The sequence below is a fragment of the Protobothrops mucrosquamatus genome, unplaced genomic scaffold (genome assembly GCF_001527695.2).
Source record: "Protobothrops mucrosquamatus isolate PMUCROS unplaced genomic scaffold, P.Mucros_1.0 scaffold54, whole genome shotgun sequence".
NCBI classification, from domain to species: domain Eukaryota; kingdom Metazoa; phylum Chordata; class Lepidosauria; order Squamata; family Viperidae; genus Protobothrops; species Protobothrops mucrosquamatus.
The window spans coordinates 314123-332087 of record NW_015386435.1 but is presented as its reverse complement, the minus strand read 5'-3'; the positions used below and the strand labels follow the sequence as shown (position 1 = coordinate 332087).

Below are 17965 nucleotides of genomic sequence, written 5' to 3'. Positions count from 1 at the left end.
AGTACTACCAGAAGTGAGAAATAGTACATAGAAATACCTCCAGGAGAAGTATTGAAGTTTTAGAAGAACAGCTTCAGAGTTTCATTCAGAACTGTGACAAAAGAGGAGCTCCCCATAACTTCGTCCAAGACTGATGGGTTTTAAATAGCACTGTACAGGTAGTCCTTAACTTACAACAGTTCACTTAATGGCCATTCAAAGTTACATCGTTGAAAAAAAGTGACTTATGACCATTTTTCACATTTACAGTTGTTGCAGCAGCCCCATGGTCATGTGATCAAAATTCAGATGCTTAACGATTGACTCATTCTTATGACAGTTGCAGTGTCCTGGAGTCATGTGATCCCCTTTTGTGACCTTCTGACAAGCAAAGGCAATGGGGGAGCCAGATTCACTTAACAACCATGTTACTAACTTAACAACGGCAGTGATTCATTTAACAATTGAGGCAAATATATATATATATATCACAAAATGAGGCAAAACTCGCTTAACAAATGTCACACTTAGCAAGAGAAAATTTGAACTCAGTTGAGGTCATAAGTTGAGGACTACCTGTATTCGACCAGGATGAGCCGAAAAAATGTTTGGGCCACATTTCTTCTCCCCCACCCCCCACTCTGAATATTTCTCACTACAAATCTGGCAACACAGTAGATTGCACCAATTCTAAAGAGCAATTCCTACAAGCAAATGTCAGTCCCCACTTGCTCTCAATCAGTTTGAGTGCTGTATGCACACAGGCTTAGAGAGGAGGAGGTTGCTAGGTAACCATATATGAAACTTAGGGGACCTCACGTGATCAACAAGAACTGGCTTAATATATTGTTCCTAACCGAGTGGCAATGCGCCTAAATGAGAACCGCCAGTGGAATGGAGAGGAGAAACTTCAAATAGATAAATGTCTTTTTTTCCCCACACCAAGATCAAGGACTAATTCCCTTTCTTCTTTTACAGACATATTTTAAGTTTCTCCTTCCAACCAATACGAGCACAGCTTCCCAAAGCCGAACTGTAACTGCCTAAATTGGGCCTTTCATTTTGCATACCCTGCCAAAATTAAGAGTTTTGTTCCAAACGTAGGAAAAGACCATAGATTATTCTTACTGCCTTGAAAAACGGTCACCTAAGCTGAGAGCTTTGAAACAAGGGCAAGTCCCAGCCAACCCACCAACCCAATTTGACTACATGTTGCTGAGCTGCATTAAGCTGTTTATCCACATTATGCAAATGTAATTAGCCATCATCAAAATTAGGCTACCTCCCACCAGGGATAAAGGTGATCAAATTTGGATTAAGTTAAACACAATAGTATATTAGCTTCCTATACGTGGTCTAATGAATACTAAATGTTGCCAAGAATTTGAATGCGGGGGGGTGGGGTGGACTTATTTGCCAATTACTCAACAAAGTTACCTGCAATAGCACCAGCTGTAAGGAGATTAAGCCCTCCCACATGGCCATTTTCATCTGCAAGCATCAGTTTACAATGCGCATAGACAGGAAAATAGATTGCAGAAAAGGGAATGTCTCGGAGAAAACATGCCTTCGCTCCCTGTCATGTGGAAAAGAGAAACAAAGAATGAATCAGTCACGCATACAGGAGGAATTCTCACTGCCTCTGATCACAAGGCAACAGGGCACACGGTGGATATGGGAAGTGCAAATTATTATAGTGCCTATAATGTGTTGGGCAAAAATGACTTTGTGACACAGCAAACCAACCCAATGATCTTAAGTCTCCTCCTGCGGAACTAAGAAAGTTCCAAACAACTAAGATAGAAAAATGGTACATCCCCCTCCCCCAAAAAAGGCTTTGTGCTTCGATTGTGTTGAAACAAGGCAAGGAACGGGAATACCTTCTTGGCTAAAATAACTTTTAAGGGTATTCTAAGATGGCAGATCTCAAGGATCTTCGGTCATTTGTTGGGTGGAAATAGAAGATGAGAGAAGAACAATTCCATTCTAAGACCAATTGGAGGACAATATAGGCCAGATAGAGGCTACCTTTTGCAACATTCATTCATCCCAAACATGGGCTCTGTTTGACACAGGAACATTTGGGATGAAAACTCTGCTTGAGATCTTCCAATTACCACCACCCGCATCCCATCCATGTACATTGATTGTGTATTATTCTTCCGATGCACTAGAGTCAAATCCAAAACTCAACTGGTGGAGAAAGATCTGCAAAGCAGGAACTATGGATGGCTTGGGCCAATACATATTGGATTTTTTTCAATCTATGGCCATATCTGTCCTCTTCAAAATCCATTAAGTCAATTAAGAAAGGGGTAGGCTGAGGGGTCCTTGGTGCTCTCTGAGCTTGGTTGTTTTGTTGCAGACATTTCATTACCTAAAACTAGGTAACATCATCAAGTGTAGTGACGATATTATCTAATTTGGGTAATGAAATGTCTGCAAGAAAACAAGCTCAGAGAACATCAAGGACCCCTCATTTCAATCCTGAGCTACAAATATTCTCCTCTATTGATAGGGCTAGGCTGCACATCTGGGAATCTGTGCAATCCTCATTTCAGATAACGTGCAAGCAAAACAGGAATTATTCACATCCTTTGCCTTAAAAAAAAAAAAAAAGCAAACTGCAATGAAATCTTGCTTGAAATTGCCCTTAAAAAAAGAAGAGTCTCTGCGTGAATTTTAAGTTGAAAGGGAAGTGGCTGTGCAATGTTCCTGTGCTCTTGTCACAAAGCCATGAACTAATGTGAGATTCTATTTTATATAGAACCAACGAATTCTATTTTATAAGAGCGCCGTAACTGCTACTATCTGTTGAATTTACATATTAGCCCCTTGCCCCGGTGAAGGGCAAAGGAATACCTCACCCAGTGTAAGAAAACGAATAGCTTTTGCTCCATTACCTCTTATTTACAATGATGGAAATAAGCAGACCTGCAGGGAAAGAATCTTGACTAGCATCTTCCGAAAGAGCAGGGCATTTTGGGCCTGGCTATTTTTTTTTCTTTTTTAACAAAATCCATTCTAGACAAATCCCGCCACTTAACTCCTAAAAGATTGGAATCTTGCTAAATTCTACTACCCTTTCCCTGTCGTCATATTACGACAAAGAGAGTAGCCCGCTGCGAACGCAACAATAGAGACAGCACAGCTACAACAGAAATGTTCAAATAATTTGGGGCTGCAGAACAAATATAAAATAAAAGCAAGAAGAGTCTTTCTTTCTTTCCTCCCTTCTTCCCCACCCAGAAATGGAAAGCAGCAAAGCAGTGCCAATATCCAGCAGGTCTGCAGTATTTTAATCCCTGTAACTTTGGGTGAAAGTGCACACAGAATAAAGCAGAGACGACTTTCCACAAAGGCTTTGGCCACCAATATTCAAGTAGTCCTCAACTTACGACCACAATCGAGCCCAGAATTATGGTCCTACGGCATTGTGGTCATTAAGCGAACTGGCCATGTAATCCCAGTTCTCCCTGTTGTGGTTGTTATGTGGTTGTTATTTGGAGCATATGGTGCCTCAGGGGATAGGCTGAGGCTGAAAAAAATCGTAAGTTGAGGACTACCTGTACAGGTGGATTTTTGGCAATGGACCCCTGTGCCCAAAGAGAATATTTTTCAAATGTGAAAAGATTCCCCTATACCAGTGGTGGCGAACCTATGGCACGCGTGCCAGAATGGCACTCAGGGACCTCTCTGTGGGCACGCATGCCATCACCCCAGCCCCGCCTCCCCCTGCGGCCCCCTCCTCACCAGCAGCCCCCCCCGGGGGAGAGTCACCCCAAAGCACAGCCCATGCGGAGCAGCGCAGCCAAGGACATGGCAGCTGATGCTGCGGGGCCTGGGCGGAGGGCATGGCCACCATGGCACTGCTGGGCTGCCTGGGTGATCTGCGGCAGGCCATGGAGGCGGTAAGTTTGCCCTGCAGGTGGGCAGGGGCGGGGTGGGGGCGGAGCAGGCAGGACGAGGGTGGGGGAGCAGGGCGGGGCTAGTTTTTGGGCACTCGGTCTCTAAAAGGTTCGCCATCACTGCCCTATACCCCATCACATATGAAGGTTTCTTTGCAGGGGGGGAGAGAGAGAATTGTTTCTTTACTGTCAACAGGCTCTCTGGCATATGATAAGAGAGTGAAGAAGCAAAACCAATAAAGAATATACCTTATACAGACCAAAAAGCCCCAAGTCCTTCAGAACGGTGAGGGCGCTAACTCTGGGTCCAGTGGTGATTTCTCCTGCTACCTGCAAGCGAATCTTGACAATCTCCAGTGGGTTCGTGAAGATGACTTGTGAACCTCCTGCCTGCAAAACCGTAAAAAAGGCAGTTCAGCTCAGCTCAGCTTCTTCCCAAGGTCAGCTACTGCCCACCAAGCAGCCAAGCCTGAGCTTTTAGATGCAACGGATTCTGTCAAATACACTAGGAGGAAGTGGCTAGGAATATCGTGTACCTTGTTAACTTGGATGAGAGTCTATAATTCAGGATCAGGCTAATTTTGCAGGACAAACAGGAAAGAGGAAAAAAATCCATCTACATCTCAGATCCCTGTTTTTTTATTTTAAAGAATTGGTTCCATTAACCTGCAGCAGCATTTACACGATTTAGTTATTCCAGCTGATTTATCCCAAATCAACAGTGCAACAAGTTGATAAAATTGCAAAAGCTAAATTGGTCACCGCATTATAAATTAAATTAACAGTAACTAGAACGATATGAATTGCATTAGTGGGAGTTCTTTCAATCTGTAACGGGGTTTCTCCATCTTGTCAATTGTGGGCTTTCGTTCTCCAGCCAGCAGGTATACATATAATATTGAAGATAAGCCCAAGGCAGGGAGTAAGCAGCGGTGTATCGGCTGGATCACAGGCTTAATAAGGGTAGCAAGCCAAGCCTGTGGGCTCTACATGCAGCAGACCATATTCAGTCCCTGGAGTGGGGAAGAGGGGAAACATTAGACATGTGGCTTACCAGCTATTCCAGTGGGCAGTTTGCTAGATAATGCCAACTTCTCTTTTAGTGCCAGGAAACAAGGATGCAGAAGCAATCACAGCTAGTGTTGAGCAAGCACACAATCGCTAAGTGAGATTTTGATATTCCAGTATTCCACCTCTGTGCTAATACCACTCCCCACAAAGGAGAATAGCAATAGCACTTAGACTTATATACTGCTTCACAGTGCTTTACAGCCCTGTCTAAGCGATTTACAGGTCAGCATACTGCCCCCAACAATCTGGGTCCTCATTTTACTGGTCTCAGAAGAATGGAAGGCTGAGTTAAACTTGAGCTGTTCAGGATCGAACATCTTGGCTTTGGGCAGAGTTAGTTTGCACTACTGCATCCTAACCTTGCCCCACCACTTGCAGAATAGCCCAATGTCAACTTTCTGTCCTTCTGGAGCTGGACACAAAAACCATCTCCAGGACATACCAAATTCTTGATACAGTGCTTCAAAATATCGGATGGTTATTTGTCATATTTAAAACACACTCATCTCTCTCAGGCATCATCCAAGGTCATATGAGTGGACTTGCTTTGGACTTTTCCAAATCTGCCATGGAGGTTTCCTCAACCCTCTGGAACCCATGGCATGGAAGAAGGTATCACAGCAGGCTTCACTGCAAAACTGATCTACCAGCATTGCCTGTTCTGTAGTTGCCATGACAAATGGAAGATGAAGATGGTAAAAGTGTAGCTTGACTTTTTCCCCAGTATCTAACCAATCCACTTGGTAGCTAATGATGAGCTGAATCAAGATGACATTTTGTTATTTTAAATAAGTGGCATGGCTCTTAGGTTTGCCTGTGAAGCTTTTTACCATTTTCCCTGGAAATTCACTGTTTAATAGTGAATAATGGGTGCATCTCCATCACCACATCTGTTACAATAAAAAACAGAAATGTCTGTATGTGTAGGGAGGAGGGGTAGATACAGACAGAAACAAACACACTTTACCAATTTTTCTAGTCTGTACATGACACAAATTTAACAGCTGTCAAGGTTTTTTTTTTAATATTTCATTAGTAGAACAAAGCATTATCCTTTGCAAGATGTTGCTGCATGAGCTATTCCTCATAAGTTGTGCATTTTGAGTCAAGACGCCCACAAAGCTGCATTTCAAATTTTACAGGAAGATTTAATATGACAGTTTTGCTTCAGAAGCACAGAAACAGACCAGGATGAGATATGTTTAGGCTCTCCCTTGATAAGATTCACTTCTGGCAAAACAGAAAGGCTTTAATAAAGCCTTTTGTTATTTTCTGAAATGTATTCACCAGCTTAAAACTTGTGGTGTTCTAGTTGGCCACAATTAGTAAGCATTTTTCTGTTCTGATTGAAAACATTTCTCAACTTTTTTACATTGAAGATTGTTTGAGAGGCAAAACAAATGGCACTTTTGTAGAACTAGGATCTGTTCAATAAGAATCTTTCACTGATCAGACAGAAATTACTGTAATTCTTTACCTCTGATTATTGTCATTTTATTTATACATATATTCTTATACATGCATATGTAGATTAACATATATTCTTATACATATATGTAGATTAACTAATTTTAACAATGACCTGCAGTTTTTAAAACAAGATGCTTAGTTATGTAAAATTAATGAACTGAAAATTCTTACCTATCAAATACAGCCTTATTTAATTCTGCGAGGCCTGTAAATTCCTGCCTATTCACTTTGTGTTTTATTTTTGGGTTTTTGCCTCTTTCTTGTTTTTTTTTTTTAAATTATTTTTCCTTCCTAAAAATATTCTGTAATTTTTCTGTCTTCCCCATATCCCCTGATCCAGCAGGAATAAGAGCTGGCCTGTATAAACGGACAGTCATCCGTTTAAACTGTTGCTAGTCTATATTATTCACACTATGGGCACTGGAATAATATGCCATATTGGTCTCAGCATGATAAGATATGGCTCCTGCCAATGCTTGAATTAAAAACTGCCTAGGAAGTCTATAGCCCCTGCTTGAGGTCCGTAATAGAAAGCAAGTATGAAGTAAATAACTTCAGAAATAAACCGCCCCTTTCAAATGGGACTTTCTCTATCCTATGCCTAGCCTAAACCTCACTATTTTCGCATGAAACACAACTCCTAAACTTGACAGACAACTTTTAAGGCTGAACATGACAAACTCAGTTCTGAATGGAGGTTATTCATACCGCTCAGGCATATGAACAATCCGGCCTTCCTTAGTTAACCTCCGTGTCGTGAAAAATAAAGTCTCCATGAGGAACAAATGACAAAGAACTGGAACTGACAGCAAAGGTTATGAGAGGAGATGCCGCCTGAGATCCACCATAGACACTTCTCGACATGCCAGAGGCTGAAGGAAACGCAGCAGTGACCCTGCAACAGGAGACCTCTTGCCCTTTCCAATTCCACCCCCGAGGCACCAGCCACAAGAGACAGGAGGGTGGACAGTGGGGGGCCTGTTCCCAGCCGCTCCTCTGCTGCTACTGCTGCTGCTGTTGCTGCTGTTCAGCACAGACCATCCCAGGATAACATATTTTCCCTGCACAGGAAGGAACCCCTTAATACAGACTTCCTTCCAAGGCTTCTAGGTGCTCCCCAGTCTCTGCCCGGGCAAAGCCAAGGCTTTTATATCCACTGTCTCCCCCAAGCCCTGAAGTCCCTCTCTCTTTTTTAGAGGCTCAAGTAAAAAAAGGGACAAGGAAACATTTCAGGGCAGAGTCAAGTTGTTTGGAATAGGCAAAAATCTTTGCAGCTACTTGTCTGCATGTCTTGTGAGGCTTTCCGAATTTCGAAACTCAGACATTTTTTTTTAATGTTTAAAAAAATCTTCCCTTGCCCGCCCCTTCACCCATGGTGCTGAACCAAATTTAAAAAAAACACACATTATGTTTTAGCTTAAGTGAACCCATTGAATATAACCTTATATGTGTTTTAGCTGTGTTTTTTTTTTACTGCCGATCATCCCATTAGCTGCTATAATATGGTAATTTATGCTTTTATTAATAAGTAAACTGCATACTGCACATAGATACATGTAAACATAGGTATATATCCTTGCAGAGCATTTTTTTAAATATAAAGTAGGATACCCTGCCCAACTTTGTCTATTACCAGCTATAGATCAAATATGCGCACACACATACACACACACGTCTATCTATCTATCTATCTATCTATCTATCTATCTATCTATCTATCTATCTATCTATCTATCTATCTCTTATCTATCTATCTATCTATCTCTTATCTATCTATCTATCTATCTCTCTATCTGTCTGTCTGTCTAGATATAGATTATATAGATAGATAGATATAGATTATATAGATAGATAGATATAGATAGATATAGATATAGATAGATATAGATTATAGATATAGATATATAGATATATGCATATATGGATATATAGATATAGATAGATATCATCTATCTATTGCAACTTTTTGATTTCTCCCTTCCGCCATTTAAGTGCCAGGAGAGAACATTAAACTGGTAACAGGGAAGATGTTACTTCATGTTTTCCATACAGGATGCCATAATCAGATAAAAGCAATTCCAAGCTCAGCATATCTGCTAAAGGGAGAGAGAACTAAGAAATATCTTAAACTTTTTCGCTGGATTTATAATCCATTCCCAGGTTTGCAAATTATGGCAAATTATGGTGGAAGGAATGGAGAACATGCTTAATACAGGCTTTGCTAAGTGTGAATCATATTGTGGTACAAAATGATATTAACTTAGGAGCCTTGATTATCAGATTTCATTACAAAAAATGAAATTGCTAACATTTGTGACTGAACACAAGGCACAGCAGGGGGGGAAATATCCTAATGAATGCATACCTGAAAACATCTTTAAGCTGTTTTTTTTAAAATATGAACCCAGTCTAATTTAAATGTGCATATATTTCCATAAAAATTACACCGCTTTTAACTGCGCAGATTTCTTCACACAACCCCAGCAGACCTTCCCTTCCCCCATTACCCTCAGCAATGTGCCCAGTTGTTAGAGCAGAATTACAAAAGGGGAAAGGGTTAGCAGATGTGCTGAGCTTGGAAAGACTTTTATCTGCAGCATGGAAAGGATTCCGGCATATATGGCAGAGACGTTCAATGGGCCTTCCAGAACAGATGGAGATTCTCTCATAGTAATGAAAGACAGCTTGCTTGTTCTCTTTCCCCAAATTTAGATTTACAAGTGGACAATTAAAAGACTGAAGTATCAACAGAACTGCCACTCATAATCAGGAAAAACAAAAAGCAGTGTTACTTCAAGGCTGTCTTCTTGAATTTGCAGCTGGCAAAGGTCAACAGCTTTTTCATCCAAAATTTAGATAACAAGCCAAAGCAGTATAAGTCCATCCTGCTCAAGTAGAAGTTAATACAGTGGCTACATGAAACCCTCAGTGAGTTAACTATCTCTAAGATACTTGGAAGGGGCAACACATCCATGTCACCAATTAATTCTTTCATTCTGTGGTGATGAAAGAGGCCACGTTTGACAACCACTATCCAGGTTTTTAAAGATACAGAGGTTGTACTTAGCAATTGTATAGGATACAGTCCCACCAAATATTTCAAATAACAAGCAAAAGCTGGGCACTTTTGTAATGCACATTTGAAGAAATAAATGCCAGATAAAGTTCACGGCTGATGTTAAAATGTTCTGCAACCTGCTGGGAAAATCTTGTCCCACTGGAAAGTTACTGATAAATGATAAAAACCACAATAAACTAAAATACTTGCATCTCCTACAGATTTCAGTAGGACTGAGTTAAGTATGTATGTTTAAAAGTCTTTCCCATCCAACTTAGAAAATCTTTCACCAATAGTTGTTTGTGGCTGCTCCTCAAGAACTTCTGTCAGGGAAAGCATGGCTAAAAAAAGTTAAAGGCTAAAAACATGGCATCAAATATTTTCACTCCCTATTATTACAGAAAAGGATATGAACTTCAAATATGTTAATATTAACGTAAGAAAGTTCCTAGGGTTTTAATGTTTATTTTATACTACTGTATTTCTTTTGGTTTAAATCACTTTTTGTTGTTGCTGCTCCTTTTGAAATCTGCCATCATAAAACCATTCTCATTTGCACATTAATTGCTATGGTACAAATTACTGCTCAGCCAAAACAAAATTGTTGTAGGTTATAGAAATGAAAGTCTCACTATCAGCAGTGGCCTATTTGTATACTTTCCCCAACTACTCAGAGAAAGATATTGCTTTATGCAGTATTTTAAATCATGCATATGTGTTTGTCTATATGTGTGTGGTCTACAACCTGCCGATCATTGGGAAACCTGCTTTAATTACATATCTTCAAAAGTTGTAGAATGTTCAGGTCAAGCTATAATCTGATTTGATTCTAATTATTTGTCCAGTTTGTCTTAATTGTAGAACAATCATGGAGTTAATAGTGATATATTCAGACAAAAGTCTCCAACCTTTGTGATTCTCTCAACTACCCAGATTTTAGTGGGGTAATGGGAAAGACGCAGAGGACATAAAAGTCAGCGCATGTCCCTTGTTGACAATAAAACTGTCAATTCTTCTTGAGAAAATAAACCCTGGAAACCAAACATGTACAGGAACAGATGCTTCGATTAATCTTCTTTCTGCAGTAAAAGCTGTATAAATATAGCTATTATCCATACCCCAAGTTTATTTATTAATCAAATTTATTTATTAATCAAATTTATATAGCTGCCCATCTCATAAGAAGTGACTCTTGGCAGTGTACAATAAGTAAAAAAGAATACATATATACAAACACACGTTAAGAATAGAAAAATCAAAGAATATAATACAATTAAAGAATGTTTTATCAGATAATAAATTAAATTGGTTGAATTTAATACAGTTAGAGAAATGGATAAAAATGGAAGAAAAATTTGAGGTGAAAGATAGACAGTTAACAAAATTTGAAATGATTATAAAAGAAAGTGAGGAAAATGAAGAATATATAGGTAAAGGAAGAATTGGGAAAATATACAGAATATTAACTAAACCAGAAGATCAGGCAAAAGGTTGAAAATTAATCTGGGAAACAGATTTAGGAGAAATAAACGATAAAGATTGGAAAAATATTTGGAACAGAAGAATATATAAGAATATGTCAGTTAGAGTTAAGGAAAATGGATATAAAGTGATATGGAGGTGGTACCTAACACCACGTAAATTAAATCAAATAGATGTTAAATATACAAATATTTGCTGGATGTGCGAGAAAGAGATTGGAACATATAAACATATGTGGTGGGATTGTGATACCGCACAAAAAAATATGGGACATGGTGTTTAGGGAAATTAGAGAACTTTTGAAGGTAAATTTAGATATGTCACCGAGGATTGCATTACTGCTACTGGTGGAAAAACAAGATATAAATGAAGCAAAAAAGGAATTGATTGTAAATTTGATAATGGCAGCTAGATTAGTGATGGTTAAATATTGGAGACGGAATTGGGTTATTCAAAGAAATGAGTGGTATAATGAAATATGGAATATGGCAATAAATGATAAATTAACAACAGAAATTAAATTTAAAAAAGGGATGATTAAAGTAAATAATTATAATGAAATATGGGATGATTTTATAAAAACAGTCTTGGTGGAAGGCAAAGGGAATTAACCTGCTCAAGAATATATGCTGTTTTGGAGGGGATAAGGGCACAATTGAAATATATTATATATTGTTAGTTGTTATATGAGAAGAAATATAGGTAATAAAAATGTTTCCAGGGGGGTGGGTGCACTGTAGTATTTGTATTTTTATACTGTTTTTTATTTGGACTTATATGTACTATGTTTGTATTATTTGTATTTGAATAAAATTAAAATTAAAAAAAGAATAGAAAAATCACCATTAAAAATGGAGATGATTAAAACTAAATATATGTAGAGAGGGAGGGTGAGTATAGCTACTTCAATAAGGGACTCATCTAAACAAGTCTATGGTTCCTGGGACTCTTGATAGCCTAACTAGGTCTTGAGGGACTTCCAGAACATTAAACAGGTTGAAGCCCATCTAATGTCTGGGGTAGGGTGGGGTGAAGAATGTTTCACAGCAAAGAAGGTCTGCCATCTGGGACCCACCAAATATAGGACCCTGGCAGATGGTATCTGCAGCATGTCCCTCTTTTCTGGATCTAGTGGGCTGGGCTGGTATAATCTGAGAGAGGCATCCCTCAGATGACACAGTCCTGTCCATGAAGGACTTTAAAAGTTAAAATCAGCACCTTGAATTGGACTTGGAAGCAAACTGGCAACCCACAAGGCTTGCAGGGTAGAAGTATAATATGTACTATCCTAGGAACACACATAACTGCTCACACTGCTGCATTCTGTACCGGTTGAAACTTCTAAATACTCTCCAAGGGCAGCCCTATGTAGAATGCATTACAATATTACTCTACAATAGAAAGCATTTTCAGATTTCCTGCAGGCACTAGCTAGCCAGACTTACTACCCTTTGAAAGCAAGTAGTATTTATTATAGCAAATGCACGATGGCTGAAGCAGTATTAACTCTGTTGCATAAAAATAGTCCATGAATGACTAGAAGAGGCATGTCAAACTTGCTACGTCACGTGACTTCGTGCAACGTATCGGGCCGGTTTTGCCATTGCCGGCAATGGGGTGGGTGCAGCTTCCATGTGGCACGTCTGGCCCGCGGGCCAGCAGTTTGACACCCCTGGACTAGAACCTATCCTATTTAAACATAATTGTAGCATCAATAGGAAATGCTGATTGGTACATTCTCACCTTGAAACTCTAGCAGTTCTTCTCTTGACTTAGTTAATAACTGAATTAAGCTGTCACTGTAATACAAACAGAGAGCAGACAGCGGTATCCTTTCTACAACGGTAGTACTTACACAGCCTCCTGCGAGGATCTCTGCGAGCATTGGAATGGAACCATCTCTCTCAGTGAATTTATCTCTGACAAAGTCATTGACCTAATTTAAAAAAAACATACATTTTATACTATTATGCCGCTTCCCATAATTTTTACTTCCCATAGTTTTCACTTGCAATTTAATACATTAAGAAGACCTGAAAATCAAAAGCAATTCCTTTCAAAGATAGATTACAATATTTGGGAAATTTCTGCATGTGTATTGCAGAAGTGTAAGCCCCAATGAATTAAACTTCTGAATAAATGTGTATATATACCATAAATCTTTCTAAAAAGAAAAGGGGAAAGGGTTTGGTTGATCTTTAACAGACTTACTGTAAGCTTTATGGCTTTTTCTGGAGCAACACCAATCAGCTGTGGAAGTAACCCTGTATAAATAAAAAAGATTTATCACAATCACTGTACCTAGACATACATAGATAGCACAAACATTTGGTTTTTCAATACTAATCCATTCACTTCCACATGAAGAACTTCCATGGACAATTATCTTCACAAATATGTTGATATGACTTTTTTTTAATTCTCACTGTACTACATATTGCAAGTCTATTGTTTGTAGGTGAGCAGTTTGATAATCTATTTTCATGAGCATCAATTCCTGCTGAAATCAACTGCACTGCTGCCAAAGGATTCCCAAATTGTTTTTGCAATATGTTCTCAGTATACATTACAATCCTCTTCTCCACACAAAAAGACTCCTTGTTAGTTTGATCAATTGGCAATCAATTTTTGGGGGACTTCATTCATTCCCATCAAATCATGGCTTTTTTTGGCTCGGAAATAAGACAGGAACCATAGTGAGCCTGAAGATGCTTGAACAAAGCAGCATTATAATCACAACCAGACAACATCCTTTCCTGTAACTAATTCATCAGGTGACAATGGTGGGGGCTTGAATCCTGGGAACCAGAAGCCATTATATACAATCCCTGGCATCCCTTTGCTACACTGAACAATGAGAGATTGGGGGATTGGGAAAGCTTCAAACCAGCAGAGATCTGCTCAGATGAAGTTATTTTGTCCAATTTGGGACTGTAAATAGGAAGAGGCAGGAAGCATCTTCCATGAACAAAACCTATTACGTTTTAGAACTTTGCATGTTTGCTACAGTACCTTCACAGACCAATACAATGTATTAAAAGTCATAAGGTTTTTATGAGTTCCTGTCATCATTTGAGAGGACATCTGAGGAAATGAGCTGTAGCTCACACACACACACACACACACACACACACACACAATGCCTTTTAATAAAATGTGGGACCAGACTCCATTTGATTTTTTTGGCCACCGTTGACTAACATTCTACAATGTGTACTTTACAAAAAGGGTACTATTTACAAATAGAGGACACCTGGCCAAAAAAAAAAAAAAAGCTATGTTGCTCATGCTCCCACCCACTCATAAATCAGTTTCTACAGTTGTTTAGTGATGAGGGTATATACAAATGTCACGGCCGCTCAGTGATTTGCAATCTTTGCAAAAGGTCCGAGCCCATTAAAATAGGTGGCATCTATTGCTCCATTCCAACTATAGGTTCATCTCCTAACTTCAGAATAAGCACCAATATCTAGACCAGTGTTTCTCAACCTTGACAATTTTAAGGCATGTGGACTTCAACTCTGGGAGTTGAAGTCCTCATGCCTTAAAATTGTCAAGGTTGAGAAACACTGATCTAGACACTGAGCTGCCTCCCCAGCCCAGTGGGAGCTCTCTTCATTTCAGGAGACAAGGTCTTCCGAATTTAGAGCATACAAGATGAGGACCGTGATGCCCTTCAAATCCCCTGCAGGCAAATTTGAAGCACACCCATTGCTCCCTTACCTCTGTAAAGGCCAAAAAAGCCTTCATAGCGCAAAACCTTCTTAAAACAATCGAAGCTGTTTTTGTACATCAGCTCTCCTACCACCGAGCCAGTGGAGCGCTGGTTCTGCATGCGAGTCTTTACCAAGTCAATAGGATACACAGCAGTAGCTCCCACAGCTGAGAAGAACAACCAAAAAAAGGACGTCGGCTTAATACTTTTGATTTCTCATTGTGCACGCCCACAAAAATAGGTCACCGCTGATATTCACCTACGACCTTAGGTGACTGTAATTATGCCAGCCTTTCTCCACCTAGTATCCAGCTCTTTAAAACTACAAATCCCAACACCCCAAAAATCTCTGGAGAGCATCCGGTTATGGGAGGTTCTTCTGAACCAAGAAGAAAATCCAAGGGGAAAAAAACAGGGAACATTTAGGAGAGCAGAAAGTGAACTGGCTGTTTCTGAAATCTGCTTCTGAACTATAATCCTAAACATTTTAGATTCAGGTAAATATTCACATTTTCTATTTCATGTTGCTGCTGAGATCTGACATTAAAATGAGGTTCAGGTGCCATATCTCAGACCAAATTAAGCTTTGTTCCTTAAACTTGTGACATGGCAGAGAAAAGAATTTGCTTCTATTTTCTAATTTTGTATAGAGACATTTCTGTTTTGGAGAAAAATTCTCAGGTCAGATGGAAGTCATTTGATGTTAATATTATATGGATTCCTTTTTTCTTCCTTCTTTTTATTTCTGTTTTTCCCCTAAGATTTTTTTAAATCACCGTAATGCATATATTAATTTATTGCACTAGCCTTAATGTGTTTTGGTTGTTTGCTCTTACTAATACAAATATAAAAGGAAAAAGTGGGAGGGAAGAGCAGATGGAAACTCTGGCTTTACTTCCTGAAGAAGGACAAGTATTTGACCACATTTCTTACTTTCTAAAAAATTAGAGACCCAGTTTGGCGTAGTGGTTAAGACATCAGCCTAGAAACCAGGAGACCTTGAGTTCTATCCCCGCCCTAGTCACAAAGCCAATTGGATTATCTTGGGCCAGTCGCTTTCTCTCAATGAGGCAATGGCAAACCACTTCTGGAAAAAAAACCCTTGCCAAGAAAACTACAGGGACTTGTCCAGGCACTCTCTGAGAATCAGATATGATTGAACAGAAGGAAAGGTTTAAGTGGTACATTTGTATATCTTTGAACAAGTATCCCAAATCTGGAACGTCTTGTCACTGGAGGTGAGATCCACAATCACCCTTTTGACCTTTCAAGAGAGGCCTTAAACCTGGCTTCCAAGTTGGCTTGGGACCCCACTGGGGGGGGTGGTTTTTGCTGGAGGAGATTGGTGGAGTGATAGATAAAAAAGCCCATGCCCGTACTCTTCATGCTTTTGATCTTTAGTCTTCATTGAATTGTTGCTAATTTTAATGCTTTTACATTTGTAAGTCTGTAAGCTCTGTAAATCACTCAGAATCACTTCAGATAGTGAGATGGGTGGCATATAAGTTGAATAAATAAATACTGTTTTTGAAGATTTGGGGCCTCCACGTGTGGCTTTTGTACCTATAATGGGGATTGAAATGATGCCACTAAATTCCCAGGATGTTGTCAGGCTTCCATCTCTCTTATTAGCTGTGTCAATTTACTTCCTCTGCAGCATTAAATCTGGAGGAGCCATCAGATTGATTGATTAATTAATTAATTAATCAATCTTCAAATTATGTGACCATTTCTCCCCACCCCTTGCTGTAACAACAAACACAGCAACAACCATATGGAAAGTTTATTTATTTATTGAATTAGTTTGCCACCCGTCTCGCTACAAGGCAACTCTGAATGGCTTATATATAAAAGCAATAAAATCATAAACATCAGTAAGTTTAATAACAATAAAAGTACAAATTATAATTAAAAGATGGGGAGGGAAGGGATAGGGATGTGCAGGACAGGAGGTGGGATCTTCTTCCATGTTCCAGTTGTTTGAAAAATTAGCTGAAATTTCCAATTGTTCAGCCTATTTTTTAAAAATCTACAGAACAAACTCTGGAGGGTGACAGTGTTTTGCATACGTAGGTGTATTTTACAGTGTCCTTTTGGGAAGCGAGCTAATAACTAATCATAACTATCGCAAATACTTTTTTATAATAAGAGATTAAGATGCCACGTTTTCCCTTTTGAAAATCGAGTAGCAGTTCTACCAAAATTTAATTTAAAAATGAATCTGAAACTGCACCTGAGAAGATTCCTTAAGTCATTCCGCAAGTTTGGCTTCAAAAACAGTCAGGAGCCAGATCTACTAAAGCAACAGTCTTGATACATTAAAAAAGAAAGAAAGGAAACGAAAGAAAGAACAATTTAGACTTCTGTTTAGAGCAGTAGTGGCGCAGTGGTTAGAATGCGGTATTGCAGGCAAACTCTGCATTGCACATCCTGGAGTTCGATCCTGACCGGCTCAAGGTTGATTCAGCTTTCCATCCTTCCAAGGTTGCTAAAATGAGGACCCAGATTGTTGAGGCCAATATGCTGACTCTGTAAACTGCTTAGAGAAAGCTGTAAAGCACTGTGAAGCGGTATATAGGTCTAAATGCTATTGCTATTTATACTTTTACCAACCTGGGGGAACAACCAACTCTGTCTCAACAGATCTACAACTACACTAGCCAGATAATATTACAACAGTCCTGTCTTGAAACATTCACAGTCACATGTTACTTACCTCCAGCAATTGAGCCCAAAGTGAATCTGTAAGCTGACTCAGCTACCTGGAGCCAGATAGGCCTGCCCTGATTACCGTAAGATTTCTGTGTGTGAAGAAGAGAACGGGACAGAAACAGAGAGAGCAAAGAAGGAAGGAGTGGGGGAAAGAAGAAGGCAAAGGTAAATAAGAGTCATATACGAAATTGGTCAAAAACTAATTCACGGCTAAAGCTTGAGCAATGGTAAATATATTTTTTTAAAAATCCACTGAAATAATTGCCTTTCTTTTAAGATACAGCATTCAAGCACAGCTGTATTTTTTCATGGCAAAAGTAGTATCTTTCAGAGATATAATCCTGGTTGGGGTTAAGAAACAGGCACATAGTTAAAATAGTTCTTGCTCTAAAATTTGCTCTACTCCAGCTGCTATTTTGTAAAAGAAAAATGAAATACATGTTATAAACCAGACATGTCAAACTCGCGATGTCACGTGATGTCGTGCAATGTATCGGGACTGTTTTGCCATTGCCGGCAGTGGGGTGGGCGCGGCTTCTGTGTGACACGTCCGGCCTGCGGGCCGGCAGT

General features: G+C 39.3%; 1 protein-coding gene across 1 annotated transcript in view; it reads right to left on the bottom strand.

The window, feature by feature from the left end:
* Positions 1-17965, bottom strand: part of SLC25A12 (solute carrier family 25 member 12) — a 54164-nt gene that overhangs the window by 5110 nt on the left and 31089 nt on the right. Inside the window, exons 10-15 of the mRNA XM_015811864.1 lie at positions 17400-17484; positions 14692-14850; positions 13180-13232; positions 12824-12904; positions 4137-4277; positions 1417-1555 (exon numbers count right to left, since the gene is read on the bottom strand). Of these exons, the coding sequence (XP_015667350.1) occupies positions 1417-1555; positions 4137-4277; positions 12824-12904; positions 13180-13232; positions 14692-14850; positions 17400-17484 (658 nt within the window). The remainder of the gene's footprint in view (positions 1-1416; positions 1556-4136; positions 4278-12823; positions 12905-13179; positions 13233-14691; positions 14851-17399; positions 17485-17965) is intronic.